This window comes from Miscanthus floridulus, chromosome 10, assembly GCF_019320115.1.
Source record: "Miscanthus floridulus cultivar M001 chromosome 10, ASM1932011v1, whole genome shotgun sequence".
In the NCBI taxonomy this organism is placed as follows: domain Eukaryota; kingdom Viridiplantae; phylum Streptophyta; class Magnoliopsida; order Poales; family Poaceae; genus Miscanthus; species Miscanthus floridulus.
The window spans coordinates 47765095-47789369 of record NC_089589.1 but is presented as its reverse complement, the minus strand read 5'-3'; the positions used below and the strand labels follow the sequence as shown (position 1 = coordinate 47789369).

At 44.0% G+C, this 24275-nt stretch overlaps 1 protein-coding gene and 1 pseudogene across 1 annotated transcript; both read left to right on the top strand.

The window, feature by feature from the left end:
- The first annotated feature begins 15697 nt into the window (after positions 1 to 15697).
- LOC136488578 (uncharacterized) lies at positions 15698 to 16315 on the top strand. The gene has a single exon (XM_066485465.1). It carries the CDS (start codon positions 15698 to 15700, stop codon positions 16313 to 16315), a length of 618 nt encoding a protein of 205 aa, XP_066341562.1.
- A 5351-nt stretch (positions 16316 to 21666) lies between these two features.
- Positions 21667 to 23432, top strand: LOC136488577 (uncharacterized; annotated as a pseudogene).
- The last annotated feature ends 843 nt before the right edge of the window (positions 23433 to 24275 follow it).

Sequence of the window (24275 nt, the reverse complement as noted above, 5' to 3'; positions counted from 1 at the left end):
GAAAAAAAGAGAAAGGGAGAGAGGAAGAAGAAAGCAGCAAGGGCAAGAATGTCATTTCACCACTGCTCTCTCTCCTCAACCGGCTGCAATAGGTCCACGGTGTCCTGTGGCCTAATTTCACTGAACTAGAGTGTCTTTTAGCAAAATGCTCTAAAGTGGGTGTCCGCTAGCAAAGGACCATCACTTTGGATGTCCAATAGACAATTGTCCCTTGTATTTATGCCCTTATACATGTTTAATTGACGGTTTATATTGGGTGTTCACTACCATCAACACCTTCCATAGGTTAAGCAACTCTACTCTTTTTGACAAATATATTCAAATGTCACAATCATCCTTCAGATCTTATCACCCATGTTGAAAGAATGAACAATACATATAACATCAATCTTATCATGATTCAATGTACCTAAGGCTAGAGAGGAATAAATAAAGTTTTAGTTTTGTTGGTGTTTTTCCACCAACAGAGAACATGCACTTGATGTCTACCTTGTCGTCATGAGCAGAACACACTTCACGTAAAGTATGGGGGAGTCGATCCCCCAAATTCTACAAGTGAAAGTTCTGAATTTCACAATAGGCTCACAACCATTGATGAGAGGACAACTTCCATACAAGGTACATTACATAATCATGCACAATGGCAGGTAAGCATGGGATACGAGATGACTAGCCTCTAGCAACAACAGCAATAGCAAAAATCAAAATTGAGAGGCTCTGTCCCAGCACCTCCACATTCGGCCACCTCATTGAGCAACCACGACAACAACCAACTTGGGAGAGATGGCATCCCCGTGTATCTAGAAAAAAAAAGATGAATAACTAAAAATGAAATAAAAAGTTATCTTTATAGAAATATATATAGATATAATGCGTGATCTAAAAATAAAAACAAATAAAGAGGGTGTGTCCAGTTTGCTTTAATTTATTGAATAAAATAAAAAGGACTCTAAATATAATCTCTTAAAATGGAAATGATGAATAGTTGCTCTATTGTAATTCCTTTCAAGTATCTAGTTTTCAGCCTTGAATTCTCCCGAGTTTTGGATAAGACTGTTTTGATATAAAGGTTTACCCTGAACCTGAAACTCGTGGGTAGCATATGCTTGATCTAAGTCTAGGCAGTTGATGGATATGATATGAGAAGGTTTGAGCTACTATTTATCCTGTTCCAAGTGACACTAAAGTTCTAGAGATTTCTTTTAAAAAACATAAAAATCCTACGTGATGAGCTCCTATATGATAAAGCTTAAATTCCTACTAGGACCATATATGATATTTAGATTAGAAAAAAATTCCACTCATATATGCTGCTTGCATTGCATTGAGTTTAGTCAAACTTTGTTGATGCCTTATGATAGGTTTGTCATGCTCTTAAATTCAAGATTACATACACTCCACCCACATATGCACTACTCCTACACTGGGAGTAGGCGCAAAAAAACATACCATTCCATTTATATCCACCCCAAAATGTTCTACCCCTACACTAGGAGTGAGCCCAAAAATATGATTGTTAGGTTTTTCATCCACCAAATAAATGCTCCAAGTTCTTTTTGCTATCTCTCAAAGTTTTGTTGAAAAGAGACATGGGGCTATGCAAAAGTGATTCAAGTAAAAAAATGATGATGAGAAAAAAAATGGACACAAAAGTGTCTGAGATATTTAAAACAATGGGTACTCAGATGCCCACCTGAAAAAAAAAGAAAAGATGAATAAGATAGCCCATATTCTCTAGCAAATGTTTCTAAGTTTCAAAAGAGATAATTTTTCAAGGAGCATGGTAGAATTAGGTTAGCCACCATATATATATATATATATATATATATATATATATATATATATATATATATATATATATATATATATATATATATAATATCCACCATATATCCACACACATGCACATCTTGATTTGATTCTATGACTCAACTCTCTTTGGATCCATTGTTTGACTTTACAATATATGCATCTGCAAGTATGCTCTAGCTTTCTCCCTACCTATGAACTCCACATAAAGCCTTAGTGGTAGGAAGAGAAAAAAGGCATAACATCTCTATTGCCTTGGTGAGGATCCACAAATACCACATATATTGAGAGACTTGAGAGTGTCATACAATGGAATCTCTGAGTTTTATTTTGAAAACTTATAAAAACTCTGAAACAATGGTTGAACAAAGAACTTGAGACATAGTGCTTGACTTGATCATTCTGTCTTTCAATTACTCATTACCCAAGTGAAGGCTAAGAAGCCCCATGGTTGAAGGTAATATGGGTAAGTTTGAAAGTCTGATCAGTTTATTCTAATCCGAAGGAGAATTTTTGTTCGAACGCATGTGTACTTTTGAGGCATGAAAACATTGTAGCAACTCCTGATCCATTGCTCAAGTTTAACTTTGCTCAGGGACTAGCAAAGGGTAAGTGTGGGGGAACTTGTTGACGGTTGTTAATGACAATCGTCAGCCGTTAATATATCCTACATATACACTTAATTCCATTATAAAACATAGGTATAGGGGTTTAAACTAATAAATTCAATGAGCTTTGGTGAATATATGAATACAAAAGGATTTACCTAGAAAATAGCTCTCGGGACCACCGTTATACACACTAAATAGGCAAACCGACATCAACAAGTGATTCAACCCGTGAAACCTATGAAAGACAACTCAAGACATAGCCCAAGCCTCGCCACTAGAAGGAGGAGCCCACCTAGCATCATAGTGGGCTGGCCAGCCCAATGGGGAGGCCGCTCGGGCCATGGGGGTGGCCCCTCACCCTTCGCCAACACGTTCTAGACCATTGATTATAAGGCGGTTTTAGGTCGGTTTATCTAACGGTGATCAAGGGAGTTGATGCGGATCGATGACATGGTGATTTCTTGCCCCCTACTCCACCTAGAATTCTTGCCCTTTACTCCACCTCGATTCCTTGGCCGCTACTCCATCTCCCCCCTATATAAGGGCACCCAGACCCCCATTGGAGGCCATCTCATTCGGGATCGAGGCAACAACAAGAGAGATATCTCCACAACACTTTTAAGATGTAGAATTAGATTAGTTAAGTTGAGAGTTAGGGAGAGTCGAGCTATGCTCAGGTTCTAGAGAAATCTTTAGAGGTCTAGTATATCTTTGTATCTTACCTTTGCAAGACTTATGCTTTGAATACAATTATCCTCTCTATTTACTTTTATGCTTTTCATGTGTATGGTTAGTATAGTTATCATACTTTGGTATGGGATCTCTGCTCGCATCGAGTGCTCTAGTTATTATATGTGATTAGAGTAGTAAATAATAGTGTAGACATGGTGTCTAGACTATGAGTTACCTGAGATTGCACCCAATCTCGCGGATAGTTGTGGTAGCCCCAGGTGGTGATAGCCCCGATGGCCGATGTAGTCCACCACGTTCGGGTTGGTGTTTGTAGGACCATAGTCGGAGCATCCTAGTCCCTTTCTCATCCCTTTCTGTGGCTAGTAATCTGATGTCCCAAAGTACCTTTGTGTACGATCGCTATATCGACCCATGTTTCAGTTACCTTCTAATCTAAACTAGAATTGAACCAAAGTAATAGAGAAGTATTTAGAAACCTTGAACTCACCCATTGTCCTCTCAATCTAGCTAAGCTACTCCTTTATTTTACCACGGAATTTTCTTTTGTGTGCGTCATATTTCATAACTCTTATCATTTATCACTTATCCCTACTTTAATCTAGTTGGTATACTAGTTATTAGATACATGATGGTGAACTATCAAGTTCTTTAACCATTGCTTCTCTGTGGATAAATACAATACTCTAGAATACTCCCGGGTAAAAGCTATAACGGTATCCTTGCGCTTGCAGAATTTTCTGTGTGCGTTATAAAATACCAACACTAACCCACCGACAAAGCCAAAGAAGGCTAAGTCCACAACTGCTCCAGCTAACCCACCAAAACAGCCTGCAGCAGTCAAGAGTGATAGCAAACTGGAGCAGCAGCAGAAGGTGGAGAAACCCACCAAATCATCTAAGAGTGACCCTAGGGGTTCTGTATGGAACAGGGCCAACGCCAAGTTCAAATTTGGAGAGTGAATGCTATCAGAAACAAACCTAGAGAAGGCAGGACCTAGGTGTGTTGCTCTTCATGCTTTGTACATGAAAGAATGTGAACAGAAGAGGACAACCGGGATGGTTGTTGTGTTCAAGAAACATCATTTTTTGTGTGAGGCAGACACTGAGTTTTTCGCTGTGGGATTAGAAGACTTGTTTGACCTCTTCAAACTTGATGGATTGGATGTAGGACTTCTTCACGTGTTGTCACTGTAAGTACAATTTCATCTAATTTATGGGCTTGTTCATTTTTAGCTAGGGATGCTCTTCATATATTTGCTTGCTAAATTGCTTTTGTATGCTTCTTCATTCCTAGATGCCTGATTGTAGAAGCTAGGGCCAAAGATGTGCCTGTTCGCATTATTGATCCAGATCCAGTGTCAACAAACACTATGAACACTGATAGAGGCTATAGCATGGATTATCTAGAATATTTCGTAAGGAAATATGCCAAGAAAAAGTTTGTGATGTTTGCACATAACTATGGTGGGCACTGAATTGCTGTCATCATCGCTCGAATGTGGCAGAAGATGATATACCTCGACTCCAATAGAGGCAAGAAGTCTGATTTGACTCCTATCAAATCTATGATAGATGAGTGAGTATTGTCTAATCAACTGACCCATGTATTTCTTTCTTAATTATGTTAGTTGAAGTTAAAAAAAATTTGATAACAACTCATGTATGTGTAGGGCTTTTGGCAATTGCTAACCCAAGCCGAAGAAAGGGCAGAGAAAATTGAAGTTGACCCATGCATTTAAAATTCCAGTAAGTAGTGCTTCACTTCCAGTTGTGAAGTCGTTTTATCAGTTCAATTATTAACCATGTGTTTCCTATGTTCGCAGTGCCAGCAGCAAGGTCTGGACCACATATGTGGGTTTTTTGCGCGTCACCACTTGATGCTGGTGATGGCATAGGCCAATCTGACTCATCCCCAGGTACAACTGCAAATATATATGTATTTATTACTGCTCAGCTGTTGTGATCTACTTAGAATGCCTTGATCCCCTCTTGTTGTCATATATATTGCTGCTGTCAATTTTTAAAACTGCCGCTGTTATCTGAAACAAGATGAAGCTACTGCTGTGATCTGCTGCTATGACCCTTTTGTAGACTATGGTTGGCTTATATATATATTTACTTGTAATTTTTGGTACTGCTACTATCATATATATATATATATATATATATATATAGAACTACTATCCTGTAGCTGGCTACAGAATAACTTATTCTGTAGCCACTTTGAGTTACGATAATTACTATGTTATTTTACGAGATTATAGTAACTCCTTACTAAGTGGTTTAATATAACGTTATGGTAAATATCCCCATGTGTTATAGTAACCCAACTATCGTAAATATGTATTTATATTATGGTAAATTAGTATATAAAATTATAGTAAATGGAGATGGCTACAGAATAACTTATTTTGTAGCCGGCTACTGAATAGCCTCTCCCTATATATATATATATATATATATATATATATATATATATATATATATATATATATATATATATATATATATATATATATATATATATATATATTGTCATCTCTTGTTGTGCAGCTTCATTTTATGGATGATGGCTATACACATATGCAACTTCATCTTATGACTATCTTTCTTTGTCTTAGGATTTTGAAGTGCAGTCCACTCCAATCAACTTTGCGGACATTAGAGAGAAGCTTGCCTCGTTTATCGTGTCACAGATCCTCGACGAAACAGGCGAGTTTCATTGTTCACATACAAAACCATGATGAAGTGCCTGGTATATATGTTTATTTGATCTGTGAACTGTGTTTAGAGCCTGTGAGATACAATTGGAGCTGTGAGATATATACATGTGAGAATAACCTGGTGATGAACAATCGATCTGTGAACTGTGTGTGATATGTGCGTATTAAGTTTTGAGATGAACAACTGTGATCTTGTGTGTGTGTATATATATATATATATATATATATATATATATATATATATGTCATTTCTGTGAGATTTGTGTATATATATATGTGATCTGTGTATATCTGTATTATTTGGGCTGTGCTATGGGCTATAGATGGGTCTAGGCTACAACGCGTCTATAGCATTTTCCTTACTACAAACGCGTCTGTAGCCTAGACCTGTCTGTGGTAAGGAAAATACTATAGACGTGTGTAGAGAGTATGCTACTTACTACATACGCGTTTACAAACATCGTTTGGAGTAGTATCCTTACTACAGACGGGTGTATTGTACACGCGTCGGCACTATGTTTCTTCACACAGACGTGTTTACAAACATCGTCTGTAGTGGGATTCTTACTACATACGCATGTATTGCACACTCATCGGCACTATGTTTCTTCACACAGACATGTTTACAATTATCGTCTGTAGTAGGATTCTTACTACATACGCGTATAACAGACACACATCTGAGATATGGTTCTTCACACAGACGCGTCTTAATCTTATCGCGGACGCGTGAGTAAGTGCTTACTGCAGACACGTGTAGATACTCACCAGTCTCTGTTAAGGGCTTATCACAGACGCGTGTTCGTTTTTGTCACAGTCATGTATTGGTAACACGCGTCTATAGTATGGGCTTATTACAGACGCGTTATGGTGTCTGTTATGTGTCTGAACGCGCGTCTGTGATGTGATTGAACGCGCGTGTGTGATGTGCTTTTTTTACATAGTGGTTGTCACAGTCTAAAAACACATGCCAGCAAAGGAAACTAAAGACAATGCAAAATACATCAGTCATCTTGGGCCTAATGGGGAAATACGCATATCGGTCATTTTTGTTCTAAAGATGATATTTGTATGGGCCATTGTTTGGATGGCAGTTAGATCTCTTACCAAACACTTGAAAAATACTTCTTCAAGTGCTTCACGCTGAAGCCTAGCCACCTTGCTAAGATATGGACACATTTTTTCAGCCTGCATCCGAGTATACTCTATGCCCATATCTCCATTTTTCCCATAGGCCTTATTGTGACACTATTCATGATCTAAATTGTTCAATACCTACTGAACAAAATAACGGTTCATCTGATTTAAAGTTATTTAGTTGAATGTAGTCAGTCATTTATTCTTATGTGATACAAAACTCCGAGCTATTTCAAATCCATGAAGACGACAAACAATATTTTAACATAGGTGATTTTAACTCCGGTCAGAAGCCCAGTATTGTTTAAGTGCCAAATCTAGGTTGGCTCACTTTCTTTGATCATAATTTAGGTGATTTCACTTGGTTGCCCCAGTTATGCTTCGGCTGGTACAGACTTATGTGATTAAAGTAACTTTTCGTGTTTGATAAATACAGTACCTCAGTTGCCTCCAACTAATGTTGAGTCCTATTTGAAGATCTACCTCTGTGGTCTGTCTTGAGATAGCTTATTTGAAGACTTTATTAGATCGTTTTTGTCAAATTGTTATCCTGTGGATTGGTGACAACACCTCTAAATCCACTCTCTCTTCTACTAGTATTTGTTTAATTATGTTCACGGTATTTGCAAGTAGTGATGACTTATCGTTCCCCTAGCCCCTATGTCCATGTGATCAATTTCTAGTTGGCCTACACCAGTGAATGTCAGAGCTCTCCGCGGGTTCCTGGGTCTTGCAGGGTACTATCTCAAGTTCATCCGCCACTTCGGATTGATTGCCAAGCCCCTGACTGACTTGCTCCGTAAAGACACAATGTTCATTTAGACATCTGTGCATGAATCGGCATTTCAGTCACTCAAAGCTGCTTTATGCTCGGCACCTGTCTTGGGCATCCTGGACTTCTCCAAAACATTTCACATCGAGACTGATGCGTCCGGGTACGGTGTCAGTGCAGTTATGCTTCAAGATGGGCACCCCTTGGCGTTCATCAGTAAGGCGTTAGCACCGCACAATCAAGTTTTGTCAGCTTACGAGAAGGAGTATCTCGCTATCATTATGGCTGTCCAACAATGGCGCCACTATCTATTGCAGGCAGAGTTTGTCATTCATACAGATCACCGTAGCCTGGTGCACCTCAATGAGCAACGCTTGCATACGCCATGGCAATAGAAGGTTTTCACTAAACTTCTCGGCCTACGTTATCGTGTCATCTATCGTCGTGGCGTTGACAATCAAGCGCCAGATGCGCTGTCTCGTTGGGATCATGACTTGTTGGCAACCGTGTCCTCGCCAGTGCATTCTTGGATGACTGAGCTCCAGCAGTGGTACGCATCTGACCCTGAAGCTCGTCAGCTATTACAGCAGCTGCTCTTGGACCCTGCAGCTCGTCCACCATACAAGCTGCAGAATGGGATCATTGTTGGAACCGGTGGTGACCACCGAGTTCACGATCTTGGAGCTGGCTTGCAGCCGGCCCGGCTCGTTACCATGAGCCTGCGCTCCCACAGGTCCCAGGTCCACCGAAGCTGACAACATATAAGGCTTTTGGGCCTTACTCAACCCAAAAGACTAGCCTGATAGGTGGGGCTTCTTCCGCCTTATATGTTGTGCTCCCCCACCATCGCTACATGATGTGGGACTAAACCCTAACAATCTCCCCCTTAGTCACACATCGGGGTGCCCCCGCCATATGTGATGCTCGAGATTTTTTTATCGGGTTTAGATTTTCTGACCATGGGTACCGGCTCTGATACCAATTGTTGGAACCGGTGGTGACCACCGAGTTCACGATCTTGGAGCTGGCTTGTAGCCGGCCCGGCTCGTTACAACGAGCCTGCGCTCCCACAGGTCACAGGTCCACCGAAGCTACAACATATAAGGCCTTGGGCCTTCTCAACCCAAAACACTAGCCTGATAGGTGGGGGCTTCTTCCGCCTTATATGTTGTGCTCCCCCACCATCGCTACACGATGTGGGACTAAACCCCAACAATCTCCCCCTTAGTCACACATCGGGGTGCCCCCGCCATATGTGTGACGCTCGAGATTTTTTATTGGGTTTAGATTTTTTGACCATGGGCTCATGATACCAATTGTTGGAACCGGTGGTGACCACCGAGTTCTCGATCTTGGAGCTGGCTTGTAGCCGGCCCGGCTCATTACGAGCCTGCGCTCCCACAGGTCCCAGGTCCACCGGAGCTACAACATATAAGGCTTTTGGGCCTTACTCAACCCAAAAGACTAGCCTGATAGGTGAGGCTTCTTCCGCCTTATATGTTGTGCTCCCCCACCATCGCTACACGATGTAGGACTAAACCCCAATAATCTCCCCCTTAGTCACACATCGGGGTGCCCCCGCCATATATGTGACGCTCGAGATTTTTTATTGGGTTTAGATTTTTTTTACCATGGGCTCATGATACCAATTGTTGGAACCGGTGGTGACCACCGAGTTCACAATCTTGGAGCTAGCTTACAGCCGGCCTGGCTTACGAGCCTACGCTCCCATAGGTCCCAGGTCCACCGGAGCTGACAACATATAAGGCCTTTTGGCCTTCTCAACCCAAAAGACTAGCCTGATAGGTGGGGCTTCTTCCGCCTTATATGTTGTGCTCCCCCACCATCGCTACACGATGTGGGACTAAACCCTAATGATACCAATTGTTGGAACCGGTGGTGACCACCGAGTTCACGATCTTGGAGCTGGCTTACAGCCGGCCTGGCTTACGAGCCTGCGCTCCCACAGGTCCCAGGTCCACCAGAGCTGACAACATATAAGGCCTTTGGGTCTTCTCAACCCAAAAGACTAGCCTAATAGGTGGGGCTTCTTTCGCCTTATATGTTGTGCTCCCCCACCATCGCTACACGATATGGGACTAAAACCCAACAATTAGCTTTTTCTGACCATAGGTACCGGCTCTGATACCAATTGTTGGAACCGGTGGTGACCACCGAGTTCACGATCTTGGAGCTGGCTTGCAGCCGGCCCGGCTCGTTACCACGAGCCTGCGCTCCTATAGGTCCTAGGTCCACCGAAGCTAACAACATATAAGGCTTTTGGGCCTTACTCAACCCAAAAGACTAGCCTGATAGATGGAGCTTCTTCCGCCTTATATGTTGTGCTCCCCCACCATCGCTACACGATGTGGGACTAAACCCCAACAATCTCTCCCTTAGTCACACATCGGGGTGCCCCCACCATATGTGATGCTCGAGATTTTTTTATCGGGTTTAGATTTTCTAACCATGGGTACCGGCTCTGATACCAATTGTTGGAACCGGTGGTGACCACCGAGTTCACGATCTTGGAGCTGGCTTGCAGCTGGCCCGGCTCGTTACCACGAGCCTGCGCTCCCACAGGTCCCAGGTCCACCGAAGCTGACAACATATAAGGCTTTTGGGCCTTACTCAACCCAAAAGACTAGCCTGATAGGTGGGGCTTCTTCCGCCTTATATGTTGTGCTCCCCCACCATCGCTACACGATGTGGAACTAAACCCCAACAATCATCATGCACAATGGCAGAATCTGGCTCGGTAACAACACTGCATTTCAGTCCAAAGTGCTTGCGGCCCTGCATTGACAGCCCATATGGCGCCCATTCCGGCGCTCCCGCCACTCTGTAGAAGCTTCGTCCCTTGTTTTTCTGGCCTGGTATGCGTGCATCAGTACTCAAATATGTCCAGGATTGTCACACTTGTGCCCAAGCTAAGCCTGATCGTGATGGTAACCCTGGGCTCCTGCAACCGCTACCTGTGCCGCGTGCTACCTGGGACGTAATCTCTATGGATTTTGTCGAGGGACTTCCTCTTTCTGGGTCTGCAAATTCGGTGCTTGTGGTGGTCGACAAGTTTTTCAAGTTTGCTCATTTCCTGCCACTTCGCCACCCCTTCACGGCTGCCTCTGTCGCTTGTGTGTTCAAGGATCACGTTTTCAAGCTGCACGGCCTGCCAATGGCTATTATTTCTGACCGAGACAAGGTGTTCACAAGCAAGTTTTGGCGGACACTATTTCAGTTAGCTGGCACTGAGTTGCGGATGAGTACTGCGTACCACCCACAGAGCGATGGTCAGACTGAGCATGTTAACCAATGCGGGGGAGACTTATTTGCGCTGTTTCGCTCATGCTTATGCAAACAGCTGGTCTCAGTGGCACTCCTTGGGATTTTTTTTAATTTTAACCCTTTTTTAATATAATTTTAAATCTAACACTGTCGGTTTTTTTAAAACTAACACTTTTGGCCGCGCCTATTGCCCTGGCGTGGCCAATGCCTGTGCCGCGCCATGCATGGTGACGCGGCACAGGGCTGACGTGGCGTGGGACGGCAGGGGGGGCCGCTGACATGGCGGGTCCTGCCGCGCCACCGACCATGGCGCTGCAGTGCCGCGCCCTGATCTGTTGCGCGGCAGGACCAGATATATACCGCGCGCGAGCCCGCACGCACCCCTGCCCTGCCGCCCGCCCGACGCCCGAACGCCGCCGCCGCCAGCGCCCTGCCTGCGGCCGCACGCGCCCACGCCCGCCCGTCCACGCCGCGCACGCGCCCGCCCGGCCTCGCCTCGCCCCGCCCCCGCCCGCGCCCGCACAGCCCGGCCTCGGCCGCTCGCCCACGCCGCACCCGGCCACTCCCACCGCGCAGCGCCCTAGCCGGTCGCGCCACGAACGCCGGCGCGTCAAGGCCGCCCGCTCCTAAGGTACCTCCCTCTCGATTTCATATTTTTTTATTATTATGTAGTATAGTTAGTATTTTTTGTATCTACTATTAGTGTCTTTGACCAAATTTATATAATAGCATACTAATATTTATGATACATAATAGGTACTATTACATTAAGCATGGAGTATACTTTCGTAATAAACTTATTAGGAGATAGAAATATTGATACCGGTTTTTTTAGTTTTGATCAAACTTAAACATATTTGACTACTCGAGAAGCAAGATGTGTATTTATTTTGAGACGGAGAGATTACTTGTAATTTTAGAACCAAAGTTTTATATGGATTGATTATGTATTTATTATCTAGTATAGTTAGGATTTTGGGTTTAGAGATTTAGGCTAGTTAGGTTAGTGAATTTGTTTATGAACTTACTAATGTTAACTTGAATTTTGTTAATTTGAATACTCTAATGCTTTGTTTATCAATTTGTAACAAGATGGCTCCTTCCACGCAGCACCCGTTGTATCCCATTCTGGAGGTGGAGTACGATGACCAGCACCGAGCACACATCTTGAGTGACAACGACGTAGAGGTGTCCTTGCCTCCTTTGAGGCCCCGCACTCACACCAGGGCGCATCAGTGGGACGAGCGTTATACGCCGTATATACGGCGTGCCGGCTTCCTCGAGCTTGTCTGTGTTGTTAACCACGGTCTTCTGCCCCTTGATCCAGCACTACTTACTGCAGCTGTAGACAGGTGCGAGTGCATTCTTTGTACGTAAACTTTCTTGTAACAAATTGGAGACAACTAACAGTCGTTCTATTCTTATAACAGGTGGAGGCCTGAGACCCACACGTTCCACCTACCTTGTGGCGAGATGACCTTGACGTTGCAGGACGTGAAGACTATTTTAGGCCTTCGGTTGGGGGGACTTCCAGTGACAGGGATAGTTGACAACGATCACTGGAGGGAGCTGGTGGCTCAGTTTACTGATTTTCTTCCACCGGACGACGATGCTTCCAAGAAAAATAAGTGAGTAATTCAAGCCTATTTAATACTTGCATTGCTTTACAGCTGGCATTGGGTCTCATTTTCTTTGATCAATTACAGGAAAAGTTCCGGTGTTTCATCGTCCTAGATCACAGAGCGCTTTGAGTACTTGGACCTACAAGCTGAGGAGGCACAGATCGACAGGTTTGCTCGAGTGTGGCTCTGGCACTTTCTTGGTGCTTTCCTCTTCCCAGACGCCTCAGGCAACACCATCAGCTAGATCTTCCTTGACATACTTCGCCAGCCATGGGAGAACATAGCGGGGTACAGCTGGGGTAGCACAGTCCTAGCATGGACGTATCGACAGCTATGCGTTGCCTACCGTCGCACCTCAGGATATGCGAACCTTGGGGGTTGCTCCTACCTACTCCAGGTTTGGTGTTGAGAACGATTGCCCGTTGGGAGGCCCCTTAATAATGGTTTACCGGTAAGTACTTCGGTTCATTATATTCTTCTAGGTAGTTAGATATGATGAGATTATTTGTTGCTAATTCATTATCGTGTTCAATGCAGCAATGGAACGGGCATGATACACTCCCTACAGCTCTATATATCTGGACGGAAGCACAAATAGTTAGAGGGAATGTGTGGCGCAAGTACAGAGAGTATACGAACGGTCTCGACGTCCTGACACAGCACCAGGTTATGCTCTCTATACTATTGTAGCAGTGTCTTCTTCGATGTACACTATATCACAACCTAACACAATTACGAAATTTCTGGTGTTTTGATGTCCTTGGGATTCTCCGGAGCTCCAGGACTATCTGAGTCCTGTCACTAGGGATGAGTCACACGAGTATTGCTGCGACGTCCCTCTTATTTTCTTCTATGTGGTCGAGATTCGCTTGCCCATCCAGGTCTGCAGACAGTTTGGAAGAATGACAGGCTGCCCACCACCGCTTTACTCCACCAATCAAGTATTGCACGGGTGCGTTATCGATTAATAACAATGCTACAATCCAGAGGTGTGTTTGGTACAACTAATATTATTTTGTTGCAGGTTTGATCGTAGGAAGAGATACAAGACCAAGGATTGGCGCGTGACACACAGCTCGTATATCCATTTGTGGCAGACCAGGGTACCATATGCGGTCCTTGTGGGTCCTCCACATGACCAGCACACCTTCAATGAGTACCTGCGGTGGCTTCACAGGTCTACGAGAGTACATATCAAGCCTCTATACACTGACGTGGCGATTGACGAGGACTCAGAGGAAGATGTCATCGAAGATGTGTACGACGTTATCACTAGGGAGGACACACAGCTACAGAGAGCCGCGCTTCAAAGATACATGGTAAGATACTTGAATGGTACAATTTGTTATCCTTTTGGTATTAAGTATGTGTATTAAAACTGTCCAACTGCGTTTCTATACCCAGACGACACAATTAGCAAGGCTGTCCAACGAAGCAGCGTTCCGGCTTCACGAGTCTAGAGGGCAGGGGCCAGGCGTTCTCGCGGCTTTTGTGGAGGTAAACATAAACTTGTCCGTTTCGAAAATATGTCTTTATTGTATATGCGTTTGGCTAATGAACTAACTTTAACGTCTATTGCTAATGAACTAACTTTAACGTCTATTTATGCAGAAGGTGAAGAAGAGTTGTAGGAAGCTAGCTCAGAAGTTGAGCTGCATGGACACTCCTTATGAGGAACCGCCACTCCCCGCGCGGTTGGGTGGCACGTCTTTAGCCTCTTTGAGGACACCAGCCGGCTCTTCTCAGCTGATGACGCAGAGTGCCACTTCCGCGGTGCGTATACCACCACATCATAGCGCTGGGAAGGACCCTGCAACTGAGGACGAGGAGGAGGACGATGACGACGACGACGAACCCCCGGGCTTCCGTGGACAGCACGGCCAGTGGGACGAATGGCCGCAGGATGAGATCGGCATGTCTCAGCTCGGTGGTGCCCCGTTTGGCACCCAAGGAGCCTCACAGGTACTAACAAAAATAGTTTGTTTCAATACGTAGGCTCCATGAACTAACGATCATAAAGAATTATAAGTAATCGTGCGTATCATATTCCTGCAGGGTACGAGCCGTACGCACCGTCGACGCGACCATACCGATGTTGGCTACACTCCCAATGTGTTGCCAACAAATCCAAAGAGACAGAGGCGTCCGAGGGATCCTTACACTCCTGTGTCTTAGTTTGTTTAGGTCAAACGAATATTGGCATTCGAAACTTGCGGGGTTATTTGGTTATGTTATGTCAAACTTATGTCAAAACAATGAATATGTTATGTGGCAGCTTGTCAACTTGCTTCTTATTCGTTTTGTTGAGTCGCGGCAGCACTGTCGGCGAGATTAAGTACCCTGTGTTCGGGAACCGGCAGTCCCGGCGTATCTGGACACTGGTGGCAATTTTTCGTAATTGATTAGTTAAAATGGTGCATAACCGTATTATGAAAGACGAAAAACTAATCATTGGCTTATCAAATTCTCTATTTGGCCGTGAAAAAAATTCAACAAAATACGGGCGCGACGCATTTCGATTCTACCATCCAGGTAGCCCGGGCCGGCGGTAGGCGCAGCGGCCAGGTGGTGTGGCTACTCGTGCGGTATGTTTGGTCCAGCCGCGCCACGCAATAGGGCGCGGCACTGCCGCGCCAGGGTCGGTGGCGCAGCAAGACCCGCCACATCAGCGGCCCCCCGGCCGGCCCACGCCACGTCAGCCCTGTGCCGTGCCACCATGCATGGCGCGGCATAAGCATTTGACCGTGCCAGGGCAATAGGCGCGGCCAAAAGTGTTAGTTAAAAAAACGACAGCGTTAGATTTAAAATTATGTTAAAAAAAGGTTAAAATTAAAAAAATTCCTCCTTAGCGGAATACTGGTATAACACAAGCTTCCATTCAGCATCGGGAAGGTCCCCGTTTGAAGTGCTCTTTGGCTGTCCGCCCCGTCATTTGGGCTTGGATATCAACCTGGCCTCACCAGTACCTAAGTTGAAAGAATGGCTTGAAGACCGTGATCTGGTGCAAGCTCTGGTTCGCCAACATCTGCTTCGTGCTCAAACTCGCATGAAACGTCAGGCCGACAAGCATCGTGTGGATCGCCAGTTCGCTGTCGGGGACTCCGTGTTCCTTAAACTTCAGCCATATGTGCAGTCCTATGTGGCTCGCCGTGCTCATCATAAATTGTCCTTCAAATTCTTCGGGCCATTTCGCATTGTGGAACGGATTGGCAAGGTCGCCTACAAGCTTCTGCTTCCGCCTGGCGCCTCCATCCACCCTGTTTTCCATGTGTCCCAGTTGAAGAACTCACCAGGTTCCCAGCCTGTAAGTGCCTCATTGCCATCTGACCTTGTCCAGTTTCAGGTTCCAGTTCGCATTGTTCAGCATCGCTGGTCTGCTGGGACTCATCCTATTGAACAAGTCCTGGTTGAATGGTCTCATATGCCGCCGGCGTTGGCTACATGGGAGTCTGTTGAGCAACTCCGGCAGCAGTTTCCTCGAGCGCCGGGTTGGGGACAAGCCGTCGCTCAAGACCGGGGGAATGTCAGCGCCCCCGAGGAACCCGTGCCTGATGACCCAAGGAAGGACCCTGAGCAGACATCCGCCGCGTCTAGGCCCAAGCGCTCCGTCCAGCCCAACATGCTGCTCAGCGGCCCAGAATGGATCAAAGTAGTCTATATGTAATAGAAGGGAAAGAGAGAGGGTGAACATTATTGTAACCCAAACCTGAACCTTAATTCAGATTCCTCCTGCCTCATCTCGCTCCTGCCCGCTGCTGCTTGTTCTTCCCCTTCCCCAAGTTCTTCCCCAATTTTCCCCTGCTACCCGGCTGATTGCTAACAGTCCAATTCTAAGTCAAATCTCTCTTGGATGCATGCAATGTGCATATAAGTAGGAGCTATTGAACGGTACTTGCAACAACCTACATAATGCATTTTACAACCAGAGTGGTACGTTCACAAAAGAGCGTCCAGCAAAATCAGGCGCAGCGAAGCAGCGCCTACCTGCCTAGTACTAGTAGTACATACAAACCCGCATGACTCATAAAAAGCACGCGTAGCTATCTTGCTTGCCACTACTGCTTCATGGCTGCTTAATAGAAGTGGGTATGTTTGGGACTACTCGCTTCACCTTTTTCAGCTTGGCTTAACGTTTTTCAACCAAATAGGTGTAGCTCCACAAACTCTGTTCCAGACAAAAGGTGAAGTTGGGAGAGCACGTGAAGGGTCCTAGGAGAGTTTATGAAGTTGTGGAGCAGAGTTTATGGATACTACTGCTAACCAATTGGTAAAAAAAATCTGGCCAACAAATTTATCATAATCAAAATAGGCCCTAACAGAATAGTAATTCATGCTAATGGACAATAGATTAATCAAACAAAATTCCAGATAAATTACATAGATGTACAACAACTGATAGCTACTTCAGTATGCGTGAGTTCAATATCTTTTCAGCTAACATATCATGTGATTTTTTGCGAATACTAATAATGTCCCCAATATGGCACAGAGATAAAAGCTTATGATCTCAAATCTTCAGACACCAACAACAGGGAAAAGTTACAAAAAAGAAGAGAGAAAGAAGTTGCAACGAGCAATGCTCCTCCTGGCTCCTAGCACCTTCTTAGTTCGATTCTGGAAAATACAGAAACAAAGGTTTTCATCAAAACTGTAAAACTATAATGTGAAGTCCAAAGTCTAAACACGTGCTGAAATATAGTTACTGAGCAACCTAGAGATTATGGAGGGTCAATCATTGATGCCAAAAACAATTCAAGGTTTAACCAAAACAAATCTGCTAAGCTAGGCCTGAAATGAAAGCTTCAAGCTAAGCTTTTGCAATCATTCATTTTTTTTTTTTGCAGCTGTCAAGGGGTACCACAGGGGCACAAAGAGGACCCACAAACATTGACTATCTTAGTGAATATGCATTTCCCTTGCAAGTTAGAGTGCGGTAATGCCTCTCATACCAATATCTGGTCTTGTAAAGTAGAAGTAGATACAGTTTCAGCTTTAGTTTGAGAGTGAAGCAATTTGTGTAAAATGGCCTGTGTAACTGAGTGCAAGTTACAACAATCTAGCTCAGATATTTACGAGGCAAATGGGTGGACACGCTCGGAGGACCTCGGCCTCATACTCTTAACCAGGTGCATACTATTTCTGATTGATTCGCGACTATGTCAATTATTTCCCATTACCAATATAGGGAATGATGGTTTCATTTGGAAAAAAAATGTTGCCATTTGTAGCACTATTCTCTACCCGTAAGGTATCTAATTTTGTTTCAGCTAAAAAGATTTTATCACTTCGATTATTGGAGTAAATGTTATAACCTCTTTATTTGTGATACTCTCTCCGTATTTTACATGTCATGTTAGTTTGTCCTAACTCAAACATTTTGAGCATCCATTTCAAAACATCCTTATAATTTCACAGCATGTAAATCATAGAATTATAAAGGAAAAATTATGTTTTTACCCTTATTTAGTACTCTAATTATGATTTTGCTCCTGTTTTTTAACTTTATGTTTTACCCCGTTATTTTAAAATGAACTATCCGTTTGCCCCTGCTTTGGATGTTTGTCAAATGCCCAAGGAATAGATGAATTAAAAAAATTCAAACCTGAAAAGAAAAGGCCAATTGACCACACTGCCCCTTATTCGTTTTTGGCTCTTCCTCATCCAAAACACACGCATCGGGAGTGGGCGGTGCCAGGCGGTGCGCGCGGTGAGGCGTGGCGGCGCCTCCCAGCCTCTGGTTGCGTGTGAGGTGCGGCTGCTGCTCCGGGACGCGGGGGCGCACGCGTGCGGGGCCATCGTGGATCTCGTCCTGTGCTCGCCGAGCTTCGATGCGTGCGGGCGGGCGGCGGGCTATTGGATCTACAGCAAGGCAACCATCGTGGACCTGCTTTCCTTTTTTCCGATAACATTTCGATGAATGATTCTGAAGTTTGAAAAAGTTAGGATTGATGTGGGCTATGGCCAGTTCATGCAGGTTAAAAAAATTGTTTGAAATTTGTCAAAATCTTTTGAATAATAGTCAAATACTTGATGTCAAAATATTTTGGACGAAGGGTAAAATCACAAATAGTACTAACAAACCAGGGACAAAAATCACAAATACTCATAACAAACAGGGGCAAAATCACATGGGCATTTTTGTCAAATAGTATAAAAGTTAACACCGTTAGGGGAGGATTACGGAATATGGGCAAAGTGGTGCTTCGTTTTAAAATGACAGGGGTAAAATCACAAAGTCAAAAAAACATGGGCAAAATCATAATTTCGATGCAAAATAGGGGTACAAATGCAAGAGCCCCAATTATAAAAGTATTTCTCGTAGTAAATCTAAAACATAAATCTTATTACTCCCTCTTTCCTTTTTTAAGTGTCACTATGGTATTCGTGCCGGTCAAACTTTCTTAAGTTTGGTTTCGATTGTAGGAAAAATTATCAATTTTTGTATATCTCCAAATAAGTTTATTGTGAAAATAGATTCAACGATCTATCTAATGATAATTACCACACATATTAATCTTTTCTTCAATATATTTGGTCAAAGTTGAGTACGTCGAGAAGTGATAATGCGTGGCCAACGCACGACCGTGCGTGTGTTAAGCCAGCCGCACAGCCGGCCGCTCCAAACAGCCCCTGGCACTACTGTTCTTCTTCTTCCTCCCGCCCGCAACTGTTCTTGTTCTTCCTCCCGCAGTCCGACTGCCCTTCGCTGCAGTAAGACCGCCCCACGGCGGGCGAGCTAGGGTTTCACCAGAGCTCCGTGGTCGCGGTGCCACCTTCTCCCCCCACCCTTGCGATGCCCCCACCCCGAGCTGGCCCGACCGCCTCCTTCGCCGCTAGGACCCCTAACTGCCCTTCAGCCATCCCCACCATCTAGCTGGCCTTCCTCCACAGAAACCTTCCCTTTCTAAGCTCGCTGGAGTTGGGGAAGATGAGAGGGAGAGCTCGTCGGAACCAACTCGCAGATCCAGGAAGAGGAGGACACACATGGAAGGCTGGAACCTACCGTCGCCGCCGGAACCTGCCATTGTAGCTAGAACCGTGTGTGCATCGGGAGAGAGAGAGAGAGAGAGAGAGAGAGAGAGAGAGAGAGAGGGAGGAAGTCGTGCGGGCACGGTGGGGCACGGGCGTGACCACCGGGTGGAGGTCGTCACAAGAGTTTGGGCAACCGGGGCGGAGGTCGCTGAAGATCTGAGAGTGAGAGAGAGAGAGAGGGAGGGAGGTGGAGAAGAGAGCACGGCCGCAAGGCCACATATAAGACAATGCCCAAGAATAAACCATCTTATGTTTTCAACTTATCCTTGTCTGACGGTAATGTCACTTCAAATTTCAAAATGAAATATTGAACCATACGATCTTCTGATCCACCAAATCAACCAATCAAACTTGGTTATTAAGAACTGTGATAAATACTAGTAGGTACGCAACCCAAAAATACTTAAATAGAATAAGTAATCATCTCAAAGATTGACTCGTATTTCTAAGTGAGCAGACGCATATTCTTAAATGCGGCCTAAAAAGATTATAGAAGAAGGAATTTCAAGAAACCATTGAATAAGATATATTAGACTTGTAGTGTCAAATTTACTCAAACTAAGTATTGCATAGTATTGTAACATTGTATAAATATAATTTCCTTTCTCGTCCTTTCATTTTGATTCATGTCCAAGGAATCTCAGCAAATATTGAATAAAAAAGAACCAAAAGTTATCTACAAACCACACTTTTCCATTTATCATAGTATTTTTTTTTGTTTTTTACACTAGTACACAGAACATTAGTACTGGCGATTCTAATCCTATTTTTACTGGCGTTTTTATCCACCGCCAGTACCAAAGGCCAGTGGAAATCACGAACTTCACAGGCGCCTTCTAGAGAACTGCCACTACAAATGATTTTCACTGACCATTTTCTTAAGAAAACCGCCACTATAAATACATTTGTACTGGTTGTTTTCTTAAGGCTACCACCGCTAGAAATGATTTTTAAAAATTGTAAATCAGGCTCAAAAAATAGAAAAAATAATTTTAATCCAGGGAGGGCCGCCACCCGCCGGCTCCACCAAAGTCACAAGTCGTAGCATTTTTCACGCGCTTCATGGCCGGCGTAATTCGAACATGCGACCTCCCCTCGCGCAATACTTCCCTAACCACTTCACCTCACACTAACTTGTATCCATAATGGATTTTCTTTCTCCTTATATTATGTTCATCCAAGTTTAAATTGATTGTTTAAGACCTTAAACGAATTCAAATCAAAAAGTTATCAAGTACAAAGTTATATAACTTTTCGAGATCTACAACTTTCATTTTTGTTGTTTCTCCATCCGAGGTCGTTTGAAAATTTTAAATTTCAAATTTGGAAAATTCAAACATAGTTTTCCTTGGATTAAGTCCACTTTTAGCCCCTCAACTATCATGTTGGTCTAATTTTGACCCCCAACTACAAAACCGTCTGGTCCAGGCACGGGAACTTTCAAAACCGTTCAGTTTTAGCACCTCGGCACGATTGAGACGGTTTGCGTTGACGTGTGCCTGGTTTTGACCCGCCACGCTGGCATTGACCTCCACGTAGGATGGCCGCATGGGTCAAAATAGGAGTTGACCCGCTTAGCTCTCTCTCTCCCTCTTGGTTCCTCTCCCCCGAACCCTAGACGTCATCGCCACCACCGGCGCCTCCTCCACTGCCGGCGCCGCGACCCGCATCCTCTCCTTCGGCGCCTCCACATCCATAGTCTCCCCTCCGCCTGGGAGTTCCTCCGTCGCCTTCGCAGTTGTATGGGCTTGGAGGATTGAAACTTAGAGGACGAACACGCTTAGGTACGGTTGAATCTGTCTGCATTTCTACATGTAGGGATGGAAGTACTCTTAGGTTAGTTACCTCAGATCCGTACTCCTAAGACTCTACTATCTGTTGTAGGAATGAACCCTTTGGAATTTCTTAGGTGTTCAATTTCACTTTGGTGGTGAGTTTTTCTATGATGGGAAGAAGCTTCATTATCTAGGTGGAAATGAGGAGATGTCATTCATCGAGCGTGACAAAATTTCTTTGCCTGAAGTAATTAGACATCTTAAAGACCACTACAATGCTTCAGTTCCTATTCTTCTCCATTGGTTGTTCCCTAGCAAGGATTTACTAAATGGGCTCAGAGTTTTGGTAGATGATAAGGTTTGTTTGGACATGTCTGAATATGTTACTGATGGAGGGGTTGCAGATGTATTTGTTGAGCTTATTGAAGTGAAAGTTGATGACATAGAGATTGAGGAGGAAGAGGATGGGGAGGACCAGTGTAGTGACTGGGAGGAAGATGCTAAAATGGAGAGTGAAAGAGCAGACAGTGAAAGCACTGGGATGGAAACACCTCATGAAGACAATGTGGTGGTTGAGGATTTGTCTATAATGAACATGTCATCACCAGAACAAGTGAAGGACTTAATAGGTGCTACTAAGTATTTGCATTGGGTTAGAGAGAAAGAGGCTCCTGTACAGAAGTTGGTTATGCAAGAAGAAGTGTATGTTCATGAAGAGGCTCCTATACAGAAGGAACACAGTTCAGATATGGATGATCCTAGTGACAAGGATTACTTGCCTAGTGATGATGAGAGCAGTGGAGAGGATGAGGAGGCAATCCAAATTAGAGCTAAGCTAAAGGAGTTAAAGAAGAAATTGAAAGCTGGAGGCATGTTGGTGGTTGATGAGGAAAGGCATGAAGTCAATGTGGAATGTGCTAATGAAGAGGATGGCTGTGATTCCCATGCTATGGATACTGATGAAGAGGATGATTCATATGATCAAACATCTGATGGAGAGTTGGTTAGGAAGGAGAAGAAATTCCCCAAGTTTGATGCTAAGGCTCTAGTGCCAGTATTCACTATTAGGATGGCTTTTAGTGATAAGTCAACATTTAGGGAGGTTGTCATCAAGTATGGGCTGGTAGAAAGGAAGGTGATTAAGTTTGTGAAGAATGAGAGCACAAAGCGTAGAGCAGTTTGTTCATGGCCAAAGTGCCCTTGGGTTTTGCATCTATCAAAGACATCAAGGGAAAGTAGTTGGCATATAGCCACATGTAAAGATGTGCACACATGCCCACCAAGGAGAGACAACTCTTTAGTGACATCAAGGAGAATAGCAGATAAATATGAGAAGTTGATATTGGCTAACCCACAGTGGTCAGTTGAGAGTATGAGAGAAACAATTCAGGAGGAAATGTTTGTAGATGTCAGTATTTCAAAGATTAAGAGAGCCAAATCAATTGTGATGCAAAGGATGTATGATGCAACCAAGGGGGAGTATGCTCTGGTGTTTGACTACCAGCTTGAACTGCTGAGAAGCAATCCTGGGAGTACAATAGTAGTGAAGCTTGACACTGAAGAACTTGAACCCATGTTCATGAGGTTTTATGTCTGCTTTGATGCATGCAAGAAGGGGTTCCTTGCTAGTTGCAGGAAGGTTATTGGACTGGATGGTTGTTTTTTAAGGGATTAACCAATGGAGAACTACTTTGTGCACTAGGTAGAGATGCCAACAATCAAATGTACCCAATAGCATGGGCAGTTGTAGAGAGAGAGACCAAGGAGTCATGGGACTTTTTCTTATCTTTGCTGAGCACTGACCTACAGTTTGGTGATGGTGATGGTTGGGTATTCATTTCTGATCAACAGAAGGGGCTCATCAATGCTGTAAACAAGTGGGCACCTAAGGTGGAGCATAGGATATGTGCTAGGCATATCTATGCTAACTGGAGGAAGAAGTTCACTAATAAGAAGTATCAGAAGCTTTTTTAGAGATGTGCAAAGTCTTCATCAATAAATCTATTCAACTACAACATGAACAAGCTAAGGGAAGAGACACCATATGGGGCTGATGCTATTTTGAGAACTGATCCTGAGCATTGGAGTAGAGCATGGTTCAAAATTGGGTCATTCTATGATTCTGTGGACAATAACATGTGTGAGTGCTTCAACCACTGGATTCTGAAAGCAAGGTTCCTTCCAATCATAAGTATGCTTGAAGGTATAAGGCGCCAAGTTATGGTAAGAATCCATGAGAACAGGAATAAGGCAGAAAGGTGGGCAAGTCTCATCTATCCAAACACCTACAAGAAGCTGATGACATATATCATAGCTAGTGGGTTCTAACATGCTATTAGCAATGGCAACAATTGCTATGAAGTAACCTACTAGGATCACAGATTCATTATGAATTTGGATGAGAGAACTTGCTCCTGTAGGTTCTAGCAGTTGTCAGGTTTGCCTTGCCCTCATGCTATTTCCTGCATCTACTATGCATCCAGTCCTTTAGAAGAATTCATAGCCAAGTGTTATTCCATTGAGGAGTACAACAAGACATATGCACACTGCCTACAACTAGTGGAAGGCAAGGCCTTTTGGCTAGTATCAAATAGAGAAAAGCCATTGACCCCCAGGTATGTAAGGATGCCTAGAAGACCAAAGAAGGAGAGGAAAAGGCAAGATCGGGAGAAGAAGAAGTCACCTCAGGGTAAGCTATCCACGAAAGGAACAGTTATAAGGTGCAGAGTATGTAAAGGGATTGGACACAATAGGACAACTTGTAGCAGGAGGACAAGTTCTGTTAATGCAAGTGCTGGTGCTTCACAGTCTGCTAAA

Excerpts from the sequence above, each read along its gene's own strand:
- LOC136488578 (XM_066485465.1), top strand. The coding sequence starts at position 15,698 with ATGAAACGTCAGGCCGACAAGCATCGTGTGGATCGCCAGTTCGCTGTC.